This window comes from Dendrobates tinctorius, unplaced genomic scaffold (genome assembly GCF_039654945.1).
Source record: "Dendrobates tinctorius isolate UK_male_01 unplaced genomic scaffold, ASM3965494v1 ptg000097l, whole genome shotgun sequence".
NCBI lineage: Eukaryota > Metazoa > Chordata > Amphibia > Anura > Dendrobatidae > Dendrobates > Dendrobates tinctorius.
The window spans coordinates 24,104,980-24,125,312 of NW_027361765.1; the positions used below are offsets into that span (position 1 = coordinate 24,104,980).

The 20,333-nt window shown below is 42.9% G+C and overlaps 1 protein-coding gene across 2 annotated transcripts in view; it reads right to left on the bottom strand.

The window, feature by feature from the left end:
- Positions 1-10,200: 10,200 nt before the first annotated feature.
- The window catches only part of LIPC (lipase C, hepatic type), a 406,391-nt gene continuing 396,258 nt past the window's right edge, over positions 10,201-20,333 (bottom strand). For both annotated transcript variants that reach the window (XM_073586971.1, XM_073586972.1), the window contains exon 11: positions 10,201-10,563. In XM_073586971.1, coding sequence (XP_073443072.1) covers positions 10,449-10,563 — 115 coding nt within the window. In that variant the 3' untranslated portion in view covers positions 10,201-10,448. The remainder of the gene's footprint in view (positions 10,564-20,333) is intronic.

Here is a 20,333-nt window from a genome sequence, read left to right on the forward strand (position 1 = left end):
TACAACAGTGGTGAGATCAAACCATTTTTTTGTTGAGCGCTGGTAACTTTTTTGCACTTTATCACTGTTTTTTTGTATGATTTATCCAGTTTTATATTAGATTAAAAGTTGTTTTAATTACAATATCTTTTTTGCTAGTTGGTCATATATTAAGTGTTTATTTATAAGTGGGTCACATGGACCATACTATTGCTGATTCTGAAAAGAACATCGGGCCAACCATTAAGCATGGGGGTGGATCAATCATGCTTTAAGTTGTGTTGCAGCCAATGGCTTCGGGAACAATTCACAAGTTAATTTGCTGAAGTTGAAAAGAGAATGGCTTCTAGAAATGGATAAAGATCCTAAACACGCATAAAATCTACAATAGACTACCTCAAAAGGCGCAAGCTGAAGGTTTTACAATTGACCTTACTGTCCCCTGATCTGAACATCATTAAAAATCTGCGGCTAGACATTAATATAGCAGTGCATGCAAGACAACCCGCGAATCTCAAAGAACTAGAAGATTTTTCCAAGGAAGAATGGATGAAAATCCCTCAAACAAGAATTTTGAAGGCTCTTGGCTGGCTACAAAAAGCATTGACAAGCTGTGATACTTTCAAAATGGGGAGCTACTACATACTTGCCATGCAGGGTGCCCAAATTTTAAAATGTAAAAGGGGAAATTTTTTTTTTTTTTTTTTTGCATAAAATACAAAAGAAATGTCATCTTTAACTTTAACCCCTTTTAGAGATTATTTCATCTTCAACTCTTACCTATTCACAGTAGCAGTAATTTTGACCAGGAGTGCATAAACGTTTACATGCCACTGTAGTACAAGTGATTAGATGATCGCATGTTCAAATTCTCTTGAATGATAAATTGTAAAGTGCTATGGATTTAAGATTATTGCTCTCTAGGGGGAGTACAAAGTACAGAAAAAAAAGTTAAAAATAAATATAAAGGTTCAAATTGCCTCCATTTTCCTCCATTAAGAATAAAATACATTTTACACATTTTACAAATACAGAGTTGTGTGAAGGTGCCTCCTTCCTGATTTCATATTCTTTTACATGTTTGTCACACTTTAATGTTTCAGATCACCAAATTGTCTCTTCAGAGAGGAAGAGGACTAGAACTCTAGTGCCACCTATTGGAAGTAGCAATCCTAAAAGTCAATGTTGACCCTTTAACGAGCCTTGTCACATGACTTAGGATAAATGCCAAGCCAGAATCTCAATTTGCAGACACTGTGTTTCAGGGTACTGTCCCTCGTCAGTGCAAAGTGTGTGATCTGGTTTGGATGTGAGAGAGGCGTCTGACCGATATCCAAGAAGTATCGTTTCTCCTTGCAGAGATTGGCATGCCTAAGCATGCTGAGATGAGACTTAAAGCCGCAATGCTCCTCTGGGAAATATCCAAATTGTCTCTTCAGAAAGGAAGAGGACTAGAACTCTAGTGCCACCTATTGGAAGTAGCAATCCTAAAAGTCAATGTTGACCCTTTAACGAGCCTTGTCACATGACTTAGGATAAAAAGCCAAACCAGTACCTCAATTTGCAGACAGTGTTTCAGGGTACTGCCCCTCGTCAGTGCAAAGTGTGAGATCTGGTTTGGCTGTGTGAGAGGCGTCTGACCGATATCCAAGAAGTATTGTTTCTCCTTGCAGAGATTGGCATGCCTAAGCATGCCGAGATGAGACTTAAAGCAGCCATGCTCCTCTGGGAAATATGCAAATTCTCTTCAGACATTGTTTCTTGAGAAAATGGCCGCAAGTAAAATTTTTTTATTGAATGTTTTTTTTTTTCCCCCACTTACAAAAAAAACTGCATGTTTGGTAGCACTGTAATTGTACTGAGCTGGAAAAAGCATATTGCCAAGTCTCTTTACCATATTTATTATATTTACGCTATAAATACAAAATCCTAAAAGCGTAAAAAAAGAAATCCTGCTTTCTTGTTTATTGATAAAATGGGGTCATTGAAAAGTATAATTCGTCCTACAGAAAACAAGTGGTCATACGGCTGTATCGACCGAAAAGTAAGAAAGTTATGGGGAGGAAAAACAAAAGTGCAAAAAAAAAAAGGAAAATTGCATGATCAAGGGAAGAAGGGGGTTAACTTTTTGATCCCTTCTGCTAGTCCTAATTTCCACAACTCTGATTAAAATGAGGCCAATTTTCACGCATGTGACTTACAAGCTTTTGTATTTGAGTAGCCCAAGCCAGAAACTGAAATCTTCTGCAGCATTTCAGGCATAAATCCTAAGGCTGTTGGTGGACCCAGCCTCTCCTTCAAAGTGCTGCCCACTTATTTTTAGAAAAGTGGCAAAGGTATTGGAGAAAAAGGTTAAAAAGTTACAAAATGAGGCTTGCATATTCTACATTGTGATACATGCCACTTTTTTCTATTTTAATCGTCATGAGACAAAACTAAACCAAGGTATAAAGAAGATTGTCCCATCCCGTTAGTCATTCTCCAGTTGAAAAAAAAGACCCGATGAGCAGAAACGAAAAAACCTCTGTATCCTTTGCAGGATTTCTTCAATGCTGACACAGCCCAACAGTGGAGGTGGATTATCTCCTACTGTTACCTATATGTTCCTAGGTCCAATGTTCTAATATACACTGCAGTATTCCTCTCCTATGTAGGCATCATTACTTACAATGAGCACCACCTTATCTAAATTCAAATGGTGAAAACCATTGTTGAATATCACACTAATGTTATGTAAAAGTAAGCCTCGGCTGGGAAAATAGTTTGTCACTGAATGCATTTTCAACATAACCTACAATGAATACAGACACTAAAATGTTCAGTCTGATCCCGAGCAGTCCATGCCGCCTCGTTAGACATGTACACCCTTCTTTTTTACTTTTTGTGATTGAATATAGGAAGTTCTTGTCTTCTCCTCTCCCCTTTGAATCACAGGCATGCTTCTATGGACTTTGCCAAGGCTACATTTACCCAGTCATTCATTTAACCCCTTAAGGTGAAAATTTGAAGTGGAGCCTCACACTTGGCTCACCTTTGAGATCATGATACTTCTGTAGTTTGGGGCAAAGGGACTTGCCTAGTTGTTAGAGCAGCCTGCTTAACACAAGTTAATTCTTTTTATGCTTACTGTGTTTGAAGAATTAGTTGGCTTAACCCAAAAACAGCATAAAGTTAAAAACAAAAAACAACAAACTGCCTCTGCCATCTGAAATGGTACTGCAAGTTAGGCCTTAATAGACCCAGGGGTCTAATCTACTGAACACATCCAAGGAGGAGCTGCACAACATGGTGCAATCCCTTTTTTTTCTGTGCTATTTCAGCTGCACAATTTTGTCCCTTTACCGTGGCCATATCCTAGAGGCCTACCTTTGCCATACCTTTGAGCATTTACTGCATGTCTCAGTCACTGTGTTCTTTTGACAGTTGCCCTCTGATAAAATGCCAGTCACCACCCATTCCCAGTAGGGGTGGCTTTTGCATAGTTGGGAAGCCCTGTCATGTACCATGATTTCTCGGAAGACCACATATTTCATTGCGCCTTGCTGCGTTGTCTTGACCATGGCATTGACGTTCTGTTCCTGTTTACTGCCATATGGGGAATGGATGGTGATCATCACCTCGCTTATAACTTTAATGATTCGCAAATGTAATGTAATCTGGAATAATTCACTTGAAGGATGAATTCCATTTTGTGCATATTTATTGTAGATTGCTACTCTGTAATAACCCAAGTAATTGGCTCAACAACCTAATCCTTAACAAACGGCACATAAATAATAAATGCCTTAGATTTGGCTTGATCCGCAGGAGGCTCCAGCAACGATTGCATAATGTTTCTCATAAAGGATAATGTTTTCCATTTATCACAGCAGCGCCCCATACCTAGGCTGCACTCAGGTCATTAAGTCATATGGATAACAATGACATCTGGCTATATGGTGAACTGAATTATGAGAAGGTTGAAATGCCGGAACAACTTTATCCAGTAAGTTAATGAGTAGTCATGCCGCGGAGCAGGGATCTTTCTGTGGAATTTGCGGTGATTGATTTAGGTTATAAGATGTGACTTTATGGCTGTTCCTCCATTAATGTATGTATTTACAGGCATCCCTGAAGTGCTCGGAGAACACATTTGCTGCATGGATAATGACTTTGCTCGAATAATGATGTGCAGGCTTGGGAAATTTCTAGATAGGTTTGACTATTCACAACATCGTTTGAAGATCATAAAATATTACAGTTCAGTTTATTTTCATGTTACAGCAGATCATCCATCCCCATATCAGACTGTCTCCATCGTCACAGAATGTGATCGAGTGATGGTGAAAGGAAAAGTAGGAAATTGTCTCTAGCTGCGCTAGTCAATGTTCACAATAATGGTGGATGTTTGGCCTTTCTCAATCTACAATGACGTGATTCATAGCCACATAAACTTTGCTCTATTATCCCGTTGTCCTCTCTAAAATTTCTGAAATGTTAATTTGAAATGTGAACTCTAAATTATTTTAAAAGGTCAGGATCTTATGAACTTTTTTGCATATTGTCCCTTAAGGTCACTGAGTTGTGCTGTGTTGTAGATCCCTGCACAGTAGATGGTGGGAAGTGTCACTCTGTAGGTAAACTGTGAGGAGATCATGTTACTAAAAGGATTTTTCCAGGAGGGAGTCTTTAGTATTCGGACAGAAGTAGGAAATTGATATAAAATGGAGAAATAAACATTACTCTAAAAAGAACATGTCAGGTCCCCAATGTTATTAACTTGCAGATAGAGGGTTAATAAAATTCCAATGTTGTCTGTCTGCCTTACTGAAAGCGAGGCTACCAGGAGGAAATGACCTCTATCCCTCCCCTGAGCCGCTAGCTTTCAGTCATAAAGGCATGACCGGAGTGGCTCAGTACACAGTGAGCAGCATCTGTAAGCAAGTCCTGACACTTTGATTTCCAGTGTATTTGCACAGAGGGGAGCTATCAAAGTGCCGAGGTATGCCTACAGCCGCTGCGCACTGAGTACCCAGCTGTGGTTATTCTGGACACACCTCTATGACTTAAAGCCGGTGGCTCATTGGAGAAATTAGGGGGAGAAACAATTCGCGCTTTTTCAGTAACATGAGCTGACAACATTGAAAAACTATTAACACTATATCTGCATTTTAATAGTGTTGGGGAACGTGACAGGTTAACTGTAAATCCCACCGCTCTTATGGTCTCTGCTGCTACCAGAACGTATGATGTCCATTGCAGCCAATCACAGACCTCGGTGCGGTGATGTTTGTATATACTGTACAATATGTGAATTTTGAGGCCAGTGATTGGCTGTAGTGTGCCAATGACTGATGTAGTGGGCTCCATGGTGCATGTAGGGATGTCAAACAATAAGTAATGCTTTCTTCATTTTAGGCCTTTCGCTAATCCTGTGCAAATGTTACAAAATTCCAGAAAGCCTCTTGAATTAATGATGCATTTTTTTTTTTTAAACTATTTTTATTTTAACAATGTTAACAAGGAAAACCTACAGACAGTTACAGTATATTTATGACATTAAGCCAAAATCCCACCTTTCCCCCCCCCCCCTCCCCTTCCTACAATCGTCATCATTTGAAAGGATTCCTTAAATTGGTGTGTGTCCTGTCCACTGATGGTTTGCAGCAGGTACCATCTGGTGCTCTCAAATTGCCTCCTAAGTCTGTTCCTAGATTCTGTATCCAAGGATGGAACAAAAAACGACCATCTGGTGAAGAACTTCTCTGTTAATTTTTCTTTGTTGGTCAAGGTTTCCAACCAGTCCTTTTAAACAGAAAATGAATTTTTGTCAATATTAACTATTTTGATGGAACGTTTGAGTGTAACCATTGATGTAATATACTTTTCCTTGCTGCTGAGGCCCAAATCACTAACATGGCTTTGGTGTGCTTTGGCAATACTCTTTGGGTCTCCTCTAGGATATTAAAAATAGCCCTTTGTGGGGTAAGAGGGAACTCAAAATCACTCAATTGTTGCAACTCAGAGTGGATATTACGCCATAACTTTTGAATTTTTGGACAACCCCACATGTGATGGAAAATATCAGTATTCTGTAGACCACATTTTACGCATTGCTATGAATTTGTGGGAGACATTCTAGATTGGACGTACGGGGTAATATAAGCCCTATGTAGCAATAATATGGCCATATCTGTATAACTATTATATGGAATAACTTTCCTTTGTGTCTCAGTAGCTTCTAATATATCTCCCACCCTTCCATGTTCCGTATCCATCTCGCCGGACCCGAGGTTTTGGCCTCCCAAGACCATTCCTTCCGCAGAGTGGAATATAAGGTACTAGTTGACACCAAGTGAGCCCTGCCCTTTCTGAGAAGGATATCCAATTTATCGCCTAAACCCTCACTCTGCTTGCTAACTATAAACCTAAGAACCAGACTGCGTGCTTGTAGGAATAAGAACGGCCGTCCTTCAAATATGGGATAATGGGATACTGCCTCGTCAAAAGTGATCATAGAGAAACTATGGTCTAATAGATCCACCCCAAAAACGCCTTTTTGTTGCACCATAGTTTTATAAATTTTTGGCGGTTTACCTTTCAAAAACAGTGGGTTACCCAGAAAAGGCTGGAAAGGTGACAGTCTACCATTCAAATTGCACAATTTCCTCCCTCTTCTCCAAGACAGAATAGTTTGCCACAATATTGGATTATCTCGAATTTCATCAGGGAGTTCCTCGTTAGTCAGATGTAACAAGGCCATTAATGAAATATGTGGGTAAATCTGCCCCTCTAGGTGAGTATTGGCGAAGTGGGTTGTCCCCCGCATCCAATCTATTATATATCGTAAATTGGCCGCTATGTTATATCGGACAATATCGGGGAAGTTAATGCCTCCCTCAGATCTTGAATGATGCATTTTGTGGAATTCCCGGCATTATACTTGCTATAGTGTAAAAAAAAAAAAAAAAAAAAAAAAAAAAACCTTTAAAAGTGACTGCAGTGTGAAAGACCCTTTCAATATGATCTAGTGACTAAATAGTTATATACAGCCCTGATACACATTCCTCAATTAGATAAAACCTGTGATCCTCGCAATAATTATGGTGACCCATTTGGCTGTAACTTTTGATTACTACTTCCCTACTACTTATGGGAAAGATGTTAGATCATGGTAGTCACTTTTTACTCTGTAATGTCTCTAATTAGACTTCAATGTGTGTCCAGGACTTTCCTAGAAGAGTTGTATGTACACTACCATCATTCAATGATCTGATCCATGAAGAAAACTTAATTATAGCAGACCACATTATTTTATTATAACTGCATAAGAATAGTTAAGGATGCGCCTGTCAACCAGTTTGACCATTGCTAATGCCAATTAGCATAATGTACAGTAATAGGTCTACACATCCCTGTTAAAAGGAGTTTTGTCATGTAAAAAAAATCATAAAGAATCATTTCATAACAGTTTCCATCTTAAATGTTAATCTGTACAAATTCATTGAGAAACAAGCTGAAATCATTTTTAAGGGGAAAATGAAACTAAAATGTGGTTGTGACCTCCCTCCCTCTTTTATTATTTGGTATGTGGTTGTGTTCAGAATTAGCTAATCCCATTCAAACTCATGTTAAATAGCAATCATTACATAGATGCCATAATAAAAAATGATTTTTATTAACCCTATAGAGTTTAGTTTTAGTAGGATTTTCCTTACACTTTAGTTGCATTTTGCAGCAAAACCCATGAGCCGTAAAGAGCTAAAAATACAGAAAAGGTATCAGTCAGGAGAAAGGTCCCAAAACATTTCTGAGGCATTAGGTATACCATTGGACACTGAAGACAGTCATCAAGAAGTGGCTTAAATTTAACACAACGATGACATTATCTAGAACTGGATGTTCCTCCAAAATTATTAGAAAATTGTTCTGGAGATGGCCAAGAGGCATACAGCAACATTAAAGGAAATCTGTCAGCGGGATTGTGCACAGTAACCTACAGCCACTATTAGATCGGCGCCGTTACACTGATTAAAATGATACCTGGGTTGATGAAATCCGTCTTGTGGTGGTTGTTTAATCTTTATTTTCAGTTTTGTGTTAATATGTTCGTGCCCTGGGGTGGTCTGTGGGGGGGTCTTCATGTGATGCTCTGCTTACATATGCATCTGTATGGGCGTATGACAGGTCACTGATCCCTTACTGACCTGCCCCTTATTTTTCATACTGTACATCTTTTTGTTTTGAAAAAAATTCACATTCGGCAGTCAGGCGCCAGCTGCACTATAGCATGATCTCCTCTATACTATCCGTTTAATTATTTTATTTGGCGGTATAAATTCAGAAAAAAACTAATTCTCTCAAAATGGGTCCGACCGCACCTTATTATCAGTAGCATCTATCGGCGATCCGCCGGCGCCATCTTGGTGGAGACTATTTTTTTTTTTCTAGCAAAGTGGTGCCAGCAGTGCCTGCCCAATAGCACCTATCGGATCCCCAATAGAGGCTACTGCGCAGGTGCGATCGGCCCCATTTTGATAGAGAATTTTTTTTTCTGAATAAAGTTATATCACCGAATAAAATAATCAAATGGATAGTATAGATGCAATCATGCCATAGTTTAGCTGGCGCCTGACTCTGAATTTTTTCTCAAAACATAATATTCAGTTTGTAAAATAGGGAAGGATCAGTGACCTGTCAGCAGTCTGCGTTATGAATACCTAATCAGAGCACCACATGAAGACCCCCTCCCCCACCCACAGCCCTGGAGCACGGGCATATCATTAACTAAAAACTGAAAATAAACATTAAACAACCACAAGACGGATTTCAGCATCCAAGGTATCAATTTAATCAGTATGACGACACCGACCTGACACTGTGTAGGTTACTGTGCACAATCCTGCTGACAGGTCCACTTTAAGGTATCTGCAGGAATTTCTGGAAAGAAATAGTTGTGTACTCTATATGACAATCTCCCATATTCTTCACATGTCTTGCCTGTGGGATTGGATGGCAAAATAGAAGCCTTTTTCTTACATACAAGCCTGGCTATGTTCTGACAAAACTTATGTCAAGTCTGTGAAAAGCATGTGGGAAAATGAGTGGGGGACCTGAGAAGACTACACAGGAGATGCTCTTGCAATCTAAAGGTACTGTCACACTAAGCGATGTACAGTACCAGCGATATGACGCGGTCAGGATTGCTGGTGCATCGCTAAGTGGTCGCTAGTGAGGTGCCACACAGGCAGATCTCACCAACTACATCACAGGGGTCGGGGGTCACTACTTACCTGTCAGACGCGGCGATCCTGACGTCCTCCCGCCCGCATCCACGCGTCGCTCGTCGACGCCGCAGGAAGCTGACGACGAGAAATGGCTCAGGATGTTCTCGCGCGATCAGCGATAACCAGCGGGGGAGCGGTCGGAGGTAAGTGTCACACATAGCAATATCGCTGCTACGTCACAAAAACCAGTGACGTTATAGCGATATTGCTAGCGATATCGCTTAGTGTGACAGGCCCTTAAGTTTTGGAGAGCTACTGCAAGGAAGAGTGAGCAAAGATTGCCAACTGTAGATGTGCCGAGCTGATAGATTTCTACCCAAATATACTAAATGCTGGTATAAATTCAAAGATTACTTCAACAAAGTATTAGGTTAAGGCTTCACATTTTTATGCAACCACATTGTTTGATTTCATTTTTATTTTTCTTAATCCACCAGAAAAAAATTTAATTTGTTTTTCAATAGCTTTACACTGATTGTGGGCGACATTAATGGTAGAACAAGTTCTGAAATGATTCTTCCTTCTATGATTTTTTTTTCTACATGATGAAAACCTGGCATTTTAACGTGTGTATATACTTTTTATATCCACTTTAGAATGCAAGTTACAACTCTGGGTCTGTACAACGGAAGTAATCTATTTGGGAGTAAGCACCCTTTAAAATGTCATGATAAAATCTGACGGCTGTAGAAAATGTTCTATTCCTTACATCCAACAATGGAGAGCATAGTATAGTGTGGGTTTCCTAAAAACCTTGAATAAAAGAAAAAAAAAAAAGGAAAAATTAAGTTGTTTCTGATCTATTGCCACACAAGGACCCATTAGGAGCTATGGTAAAGTGTTTGAATTGTAGAATTATTGGAGATATTAAAACTTGTATTTTTACCCAGGAGAGTGCTTTTAAAGCAAGGACATATATAGGCATTACAAATTTGTAAAATAAATTGGACAAACCTCCATACAGAAAATTTATTTCAAGTAGTTTCTAAAACAATGTAAAATATTGATAATGAAAAGGTGTTTCAAATCTAGAAGTCTACTTTTTAATAAGTACTTGTAAAAATTAGGTGCCAGCAATATCTTCAGACACATTGTGGTAGTTTCCTTTTAAGGGTCTGTCCAGATCTGCTAAAACATGATTTATCTAGTGAAATAGCTGTATGTCAGCAGATATCTTGTAATGTGTTCTCTCCTTTTGATAATTTAAAGATGTTTTCGGGACTTTTTCCTCTTAAGTCTGCTTAAACATCTCATGTAGCTCTTCTCTTGGTCAGGATGGAGTTCAAAGTCCTCAACATTTTCAGCACAAAATGTTAGTCTGTGAAAAAAATGTAACAAAATGTATTAGGTAAAGAAATAAGAATTAGGCTAAGTGCACACGCTGCGGATTAACATGCGTTTTTTTTCCGTGCGGATCCGCAGGTAAAGTGACCTGCGGTTTATCTGCGGATTGACACCTGGACAATGGAACAGGTGCCAAACCGCTGCGGAATCCGCAGAAAGAATTGACATGCTGCGGATTATAAACCGCAACAAAACTGCGCGGAAAAAAACCAGAGCGTGGGCACTGCGGTTTTGATATCACACTGGATAACATGGTACTGTACCATGTCTGCGGAACTGCTGCAGACCCGCACGGCCAAAAACGTTGCGGAACCGCAGCAGAATCCGCAGCGTGTGCACATAGCCTTAAGGGAACCGGTCAGACAGTGTCAGGTCGGCGCTGTTTAAGACTAAAATGATAAAGTTGATAAAATCTGTGTTAAAGTTGTTGATCATTAACTGGAAACTACAAATAAAGACTATTCTCGTGCTCCGGGGCGGCCTGTGGGGGGTCTTCATGTGGTGCTCTGCTTGGCTATTCATACAGATGGCTTATGACAGGTCACTGATCCCTCTGACCTGCCCCCTATTTTAGAAAAATGTTTGTACATTAAGCAAAATGGCACCTGCGCAGTAGCATATATCACATATTTACAGCATTATGCATATAAATACACTAGGGTAAAAAAAAACTTGATCAAAATGGCTTTGGTGGCACATGCGCAGTAGCATGTATTGCATTATGCACATATTGTAGGGTAAAAAAATATCAAATGGCACTGGTGGCACATGCGCAGTAGCATGTATTGCATTATGCACATATTGTAGGGTAACAAAAATATCAAAATGGCACTGGTGGCGCATGCGCAGTAGCATGTATCGCGTTCCGATAGATGCTACTGCACATGCACCGCTGACATTTTGCTGGAAAAAAGTGGCTGCAGGAAAATGGTGGCGGCGCATGCACTGTGGCATCTATCAGAACGCGATATATGCTACTGCACATGCGCCACCAGCCATTTTCATGACGTTACATTTTTTTAATGTTTTTACCCTACAAATATGTGAATAATGCGATACATGCTACTGTGTGTGTGCACCATTTTGTTTTCTGTAAATATTTTTCTAACCCCACAAAAAGATTTGCAGTATGTAAAATTGGAGGCGGGTCACTTAAGGATCAGTGACCTGGCAGAGGCCATACAGATGAATACCGAATCAGAGCACCACATGAAGTCTCCCCCCCCCCCCCCCCCCCCCCACAGGCCGCCCCGGAGCACGAGCATATCTTTAACTCAAAACTGAAAATAAAGATTAAACAATAATCACAGGATGGATTTCATCAACCAAGGTATCATTTTATTCACCATGGGGGCGCCAACCTGACACTGTCTGTAGCTTACGGAGCACAATCCTGCTGACAGGTTCGCTTTAAAGTAATAAATGGCATACCCGGAGAGAAGTGGTTTATTGAGCATAATGACTTTTGTAATACACCCCATCAGGAAGCATTAGGCCTGCTTAACATGTTAATATGCTGGATGTTGCCTTTAGACAAGGTATTCTTATCCAGAAATAATGCAGTTCATCAGCTTCAGGTTACTATTGTCTTTTTGTATTCCAGACCAACACCTCATATTAGCCCTTGCAGGGGTTTTATCAAATGCACTTGAGAAAGAAAAATGGGTGGATTGATATGTTGCAGTGACATGCATGTGGGGTAAAATAATTTTTCGTTTACTGATTAACTTCATCAATCCTATACATTTAAGGCCCGATTTACCAAACCTTTTACACCAGTATTTTTGTGTGAAAAGCTTTAGAAAGTCGCAAACTTTTGGTGCAAGTCAAGCTTGCACTAAAAGTTTCCAACTATTGGAGTTTCCTCTCCGTTTTTAACCTGCTCGAACAAACTAAGTGGGTCGTGGGCATTGCTACTGGTCAAACTAATGATGAGCAGTGACTTTTGCTATGCCACAAATTTTATGCCAATAGGGACTGGAGTAAGACTTGTGGGTAGGCACAAACCACTTGTCAGACAATCCTGATCCATTAAGAGTTGAGTAGAGCGAATTTTGGAAAATTCGGTTCAGATTACTATCAGCAGCGAATATTGAATTTGCAATATTCACCGAACACAGCCGACCGTCATTGGAGTCAATGGGAGTAGGAATGACCAAATATGTTTGGACCCGATCTTCAAATATAAATTCGGCACAAATAGGGTATCAATGTGGCACGTATATGGCATATTCAGATTCGGCGATCATTTCCGAACATATTCACTTAACTCTAATTAAGAGGCTACTGCATCTTAATGAATTAGGAACGTCTGCCTTCAGTATGACCCCTCATCAAGTCTGGCGTGAACAATGATGGTTTTGATAAATCTGTGCCATAGTGTCTGGTGGGCGACTGGGCTTTGTATAGTCTGGTCAAAGCAGGAGCCTGAAACTGCCAGCGCTAGCTAAGACTTTTTACAATTGACTGTACCAAGTTAAGTTACTTCTAAAAGAAGGTGCCTCATGATTTACTAAAAGTACATTTAGGCCTCTGTTTATCATGAACAGATGCTTGCAAATTGGGTGCACATCTCAATTTTGTATACGTCTACAAACATTTATGACCTTCATGACTGTAGGTGTGGCCTACTGGACAGTTGCTAAAGCCCCCCCAATACACATTAAACTTGTCTTCTGACCTGCTGATATCCACTGATACAGTAAACTATCTGTGTATTGGGGCAAAGGTCAACTAATTGCCAGCAAAGCTTTTAATTGGGCATTTCGGACTGCCAATCCCTATGTCTGTCTGCTGCTTTTCCATATAGAGGATAGGAATGATCAACCAAACAAGTGCCCCTGTGTATGGGAGAGACGGCGAAGGTGGCTGCTGGACAAAGGTTTGGACAAAGGTTTGGACAAAGCCATATTTGTGAACACATCAAAAAGTGCCGAAGAAAAAACACTAAAATGGGAATTTTCTATGAGTCCCTGATGCAAGCTAACACTCACGCCTTCCTTGCCACGGACGTTGACACCCTAGGGGGGAACGTTGTGGTGCCCCCGCTCAACGATGACTCTCCCTAGGGACCCTATTAAACCCTGCAGCCACTAGGGAAACCCTTTACCCGATGCTAAAGGGACCCCTATCACTAAACAAAGGCAATCCTATGATAAGGAGGACCCTATGCCCCAATTGGATAAAAACATGTATAGGAACACAACGGCAGTATATTGGCGTACTATGGTGAAGATGAGTACAAGATAACATCCTCCTTAAATTATAACTTAGCGGTTAAATTGTGAAGTACAGTATTCAGATGTACGGGACATCTTCTTCAGACTCCATTTTTGTGTTTGCGACGCCATTTTGTTTACAAGATAAATTTTGTAATTAGGTGAAAGTTCACAGCTGTTATGAAACTAGACTGTTCTAGCTTGTACAAGATATGAGACCCTAAAAGAATGTGCTATTGTTCTATTCTCTACGTCACGTAACTAGGGACATATTCCGGTTTTCTTGCAATACTATTGGCTTATAAAGTGAATGTATTACAATGATGTTATTGGGAGCTGAGAACTGTGCATAATTAGGAAAAAGATTATAAAAGAAGTGACTAAAATAAAGGGGCTTGGTGATCTGCCTGGATCCTCCCGTACAGAGACCCTCGTCTCCGTGTGGTCATTCCCAGTTGCTAGCAACGCCCTGTGAATTAATTTGGAAATCACTGGATCAACCGTTAAGGGTTAATTTAGCCCTCCCTAAATAGCTCCCCCAACAGCTTGGCGCCCAACGTGCTGCCCCAAAGAGGGATGCCTCTGCCCCCGGAGGACAGCAAGACAAAGGACCCTCGGAGCGAACACGGGTGCTGGAAAATTGGGACTGATCATCCCCCACGACAACCACGGTAAGTTGGCAGTAATACTGTTCAGACTGACCGTTGGTGTGGTTTTCCTGTGCTTTTTGCTGCAAAGAGGATCTGAGGTTTGTCCCGTGGTGGGGTGATTCATGGGTGGAATCATATAGAGGTGCAGTCCCGTTGGGGGCCCAGTGCTCGAACCGTACCTCATAAGGGACGGACACCCCAGATTGACCAGTGATTGTGGCTCTCTTTGTAGTCAAAATATCCTGAATTCACTATTAGAGTCAGGCGTGGTGAAGTGATCGAAGACTGGGTAGGATACGTAACTCAGGTATATATAGATAGATATATATATAACCAGAGGTGTCCGGAGGGATAGTCTGAGGTGCCCTCCTCCTTTCACTGAGTACCGTGAATTTTGGGCTTCCCAGAGGGGGTTGACCCGGTGGAACAAACTGAGACGGCCGCTCCAGTATTGGGCACAACTGAAGTAAGGATATTTAGCTCTAAATGAGAGAATCCGTGGAAGGAAAAGAAGAATTTTGTGGCTTGGCACATGAATTGTGTGACGAAGGTGTTAGGAAGAACAGAGGAAGTGAATTCTGATTGTTTCTGTTACTGCTATGATGAAGAAGAAAAAATTGTCTATTATGACAGGGACGGGATGTATTGTGGTTCAAGAAAGTGGCTGTCGTGTGTGGAAGTGATTAAGAAGGAACTAAGATTGATACTAATGTGTCAGGCAGACAAATAGTTAAAAGTGATGATTTGAAAGAAGAGGTCTCCCTGCTAGATGACAATTGTACAAGAAGACCGAGAGTCGCAGCCCCCACCTTTTCTTTGTTAAACGCTCACCGTATCTATTATCAGCCACCGCTGCCAGCCTCAGTCCCCGCTAAAAAAAAAAAAAAAGTTTTCAGAAGAATTTAACCCACTCTGTTCAGCAGAGAGAAAAAGAAAAAAAAAAGCTAGCAGCCGTAGCTGCTCCAGCCCCCTCCCATCGCGCTCAGCACAGCTGCGAGCACACAGTTTGTCCCTTATCAGTGTGCCCTTCAGCCCATACAGCAAACTCTGGCCCCCCCTCAGACTCCAGCTACTGGGAACCCTGCTCCTCAGCCCCTCCCTGCTAATTCTGGCGCTGTGCCCGACTCGAACACTTTCAGAGAGATTGTCATTCCCCTGCTATTTTAATCGGAGTAGATGGTAGACCCAATTAATATACTTTTATAAACCCTATTTCCAGGTCACCACCTGACAGCACATTTGGAGGACGTCCTTCTCATCCGCAGTGGGACAGAAAACCATGAGAGTTTAAAAGGACCCTCCCCCTACCATCCCACAGTGTTTTTCCTGTCCCACTGCGGATAGGAACAACGAGAGGAAGATCCAGCCATTCCGCGCAGAGGGACAGGATCGGGGGGCCCAGCCTTTCCCTTCCTACCTGGGAAACTCTGCAAGCTGAAACCTGGCACAGGGTCCCTCAGCCCCTCCAATGTAGCGCTGCTCCTGGAGAAGGGGTCGCTTCCTCCCGATGGAGGCTCTCGACCCCGGACGCCACTGACACAACCGATGTTGGTACCGGGGCCGCCTCTACGGACTCCACGTGACCCGCAAGCGGACCCCGGCAGAGGATCGCCGCACCTCTCCCCCTTCCCGCTGTAAGGAGCTGTAGCAGCGCCATGCCTGGGACCTAAGCACGCTACTTCCGCCCATACCAGCAGGGTGCACATGAGTCATCCAGGACAGGCGGGACTTCCGACCCCGACGTCACTTCCGGTCACGTCACCGGGCCCGGATGTCACTTCCGGTCGCGTCACCGGGCCCGGACGTCACTTCCGGTCGCGTCATTAAAGGCGACAGCCCGGCATTCAGGAAGTGCTAGCACCATCTCTGAGAGGGGGCAGACTCTGGGCAGTGAGGTGGATCGGCAGCGTGGCAGGAGAGAAACAGACAGTGGTATGCAGGGCCCTGCGGTGTAAAAACCGGATACCACCTCCCGGCCACTTACACGTTTTGGTGTCTCCGCAGCACACAGTCACAAGAAACCTTATCTATCAAGGATGGAGGACCAGGCGAAGACTGAGACCGGAACGGACAGCCAGGGTCACGTGAGTAGCCTCATATGAAGTCATGGCAGGGCCCCAGTAAAACAGACCCCACAGAACACGTACTTTGTGTTCCAGGGGGGGACCTCCACCTCAGATAGGAAGAAGGATAAGAGTGTCCAGTCTGCTCTAAGAAGCTAAAGGACACAAGGCAAAAAACCCTCTGAGATGCATGTACAAAGTGCATAATGGGGGAAGAGCAGGCTACGCTCATGTCGAACATGAGGGCAATAATTAGAGAGGAAGTACAGGCCTCGGTATCCGGAGCCATGTCCCAAGCCCCGCAAGTGAACCCTCAGGCATCCAGAAAGAGGCAGAGGGAGTTGGGCACGTCTTCTGAGGACATCCTGTCCGAATCAGACGCAGAGGAGGAGGAGGAGATCAGAGAACACCCGGAAAGGGGAAGAAAGTATCTCTTTGCATCTGGCGATACGGATGAGCTATTAGGGGCAGTCCGGCAGACTATGCAGATAGAGGAACCCCCGACTACCCTCAATACAAGATGAGATGTTCGGGAGGTTGCGCTCCCAGACCTCAATGGTCTTCCCAGTAAATACCCATATACGGGCCATGATATTGGATGAATGGGAGGAAGCAGAGAAAAAATTGACTATCCCCCGAGACTTCAGGCTTCGCCTGCCGTTTGACCCAGAAGAGGTCAAGGTCTGGGAAGAGGTCCCTAAAATCGATATCCCAGTAGCGAGGGTATCAAAAAAGACAGCCATTCTGTTCGAAGACTCCTCAAGTTTAAAGGAGCCCCTAGATCGGAAGGCAGACGGGCTCTTGAAGAGAGCCTGGGAAAGTTCAGCGGCAGTCATAAAGACAAATATAGCCGCGACATCAGTGGCACGTTCCATGCATCTATGGATAGATGATTTAGAGGAGCATTTGTCAGATAGAACTCTGAGGGAAACTATTCTGAAATCCCTTCCCTTGCTAAAATTAGCCACGGGGTTTTTGGCTGACACCTCAGCAGAGTCCGTTAGATTTACGGCCAGAACCCAATCATTGTCCAACACAGCCAGAAGAGCTGTGGCTTAAAAGTTGGTCGGGTGACATGCAGTCAAAGAATAAACTGTGCTCAATTCCCTTCTCGGGAGGTAGAGTCTTCGGACCTGTGCTTGACGATATCTTAGAGAAGGCGTCAGATGAAAAAAAGGGGTTCCCTGAAGAGAAACGTAAGAGGTATCAGCCCTTTCGTAGACCCCGTTACAACCAGAGAACGGGCTACAGAGGGAAGGGGAAGTTGGGTCGATGGAGCTACCCCAAAGGGGGTGAGGGTAGAAACAGGAGCAGAGATACCATCTTCTCCGGCCCAGGGTCTAGCTTCCGGAAGAAATGACTCCACCAGGGTAGGGGGGCGACTGCTCAGGTTCAGGGAAGAATGGCGAGAGGTTACCACCAGCCCCTGGGTACTGCAAGTAATTTCTCAAGGATACAAGATAGAGTTCAAATCCTTACCCTCGAGCAGGTTCCTAGTGACCAGCTCTCGACTCTGTCTGACCTCCCCCATGTGGTTAGATATCCAGGACCTCCTAGAAATGGAGGCAATCATACCAGTTCCCACGCAAGAAGAGGGAAGGGGACACTACTCGAGCCTCTTCGTGATAAAAAAAACCGTCAGGGGAGACCAGGACCATAATAAATCTCAAGCCCTTAAACAAGTGGGTATCATACAAACGCTTCAAGATGGAATCAATAAGATCCACGATTCCGCTCCTGGGAGAAGGGGTGGTAATGTGCACTTTAGATCTAAAAAGCGCATATATATTGCTGCTGTTACGGGCTTCCTACTTGCTTGTAGAGTGGTTATAACTTCATCCGAAAGACCCTTTGTTCTTAGGATCTGCCGCTCAGGATCCAGGCTGATAGCTTGAGGGCTTCTGGCCTTTTGTGGAAGACCGGACCCTCGTATATAACAAAATTTGGAAAAAATTTTGCAGCTTTTGTGGACAGGAGACAGTCGAAACTGACCAACCCCAGATCCCGAAGATCATTGACTTCTTACAGGCAGGGTTCAAAAAGGGCCTCAGACCCAGCACCCTGAGAGTGCAGATTGTGGCCTTAAGCGGGTTCTATGACACAACCCTATCATCTCACCCCTGGATAGCCCGGTTTTCAAGGGCTGTGCAGAGACTTAAGCCCTTGATAAGAAGGACCATCCCTCCTTGGGACCTTAACCTAGTCCTTAACGTGCTATGTAGACAGCCATACCAGCTAGGGATAGAAATAACTATCGGTAACCTCTCTCTGAAGTCAGCGTTCTTAGTGGCTGTTATGTCAGCCAAAAGATTAGGGGAACTTCAGGCCCTATCGGTTCAGGATCCCTACTTACAAATATTCGACGACCGGTTAGTCCTAAAACTCGACCTGGCTTTTCTCCCCAAGGTGGTCTCAGACTCTAACATGAATCAGGAGGTAGTGCTTCCCTCATTTTGTCAGTTTCCTAAAAATAGCAAGGAGGAAGCTTACCATAACCTGGATGTCAGGGAAACAGTGCTCAGGTACCTGGATGCAACCAGGCCATGGAGGCAGGATAGTAATCTCTTTATCCAGTTCAGAGGCCCTAATAAGGGGAAAAAGGCATCGAAATCCACAATAGCAAGGTGGATTAAATCCGTTATTAGCACAACGTATAGAGCACAGGGTCAGAGCCCCCCGGGGAGCCTTAGAGCCCACTCAACTAGGGCCATGGCCACATCATGGGCAGAGAGGGGCGGATCCTCGGCAGAACAAATCTGCAGAGCCGCATCTTGGGCCAGTCTCAGTACATTCTCTAAACACTATAAATTAGACGTGACCTCTGCACAGGTGGCTTTTGGGAGAAAGGTACTCCACGTGGTAGTCCCACCCTAGGACCAATATTCTCTGGTACTACTCCAAGTGTGCTGTCAGGTGGTGACCTGGAAAATGGTAATTAGACCTACCGGTAATTGTGTTTCCAGGAATCCATCCTGACAGCACTATTAGTTCCCTCCCGACAACAGTTATCAGAAGAAACTGACTGTGCTGTTCAATGTGTTATTCAGCTTAGCAAAATTTTTTTTACTAACATCCATGCTCTAGTTTCCTTTTTCAGATTCAGCAGAAACCGACACCTGTTATAACCTGAAGCCTGGTGATTTGGTAGTAATGAAAAGGCATGTCAGGAAGCACGGACTAGAACCCTTGTATGACGGTCCCTATGAAGTCCTCCTCATCACCCAACAAGTCAATAGCAAATAAAGGGGCATAATGTTTTGGTTTTCCCCATTTTCCATATTATAAGAAGTTAAAAGTTAGAAGATATTCAATGACTCAGAGATCAATACGATAAAGACAATAATCGTAATAAGGACAGTTGGTGGTCAGAAACCTTCTCCTTTCTCAATCCAGCCAATTGGTTTAAGGGAATTGGGGGCTGGGTAGCTGGGATCTTACAGAGCTTGTTGCATATTGCTACCTGTATCCTTGTATATGTGATACTAAAAACTTGTTCTTTGGTGTATTCCTGTATGTATTAGGAAATTCTGCACTAAGACAGCTAATGATGACACCAAAGGTGTCATTGCCCCTGCTATTCTCTGCACCGATCTCAAAAGGCTACTTGATGAAGATGTTGAAGTCAAACAAATGGCTACCTACAAAAGATCTCCACCACCGTTATCAAAAGTTGTTATTCGTGAATTGCAGTATACAGGGGGGACGGGTACGCCGTGACAGCCATGACTGGTAACATGGCATCAGTCATGTGAAGACCAGTACCCCTCGAGCTTATGGCTTGGGATAGCACCTCTGATGCTGCATATGTGTTAA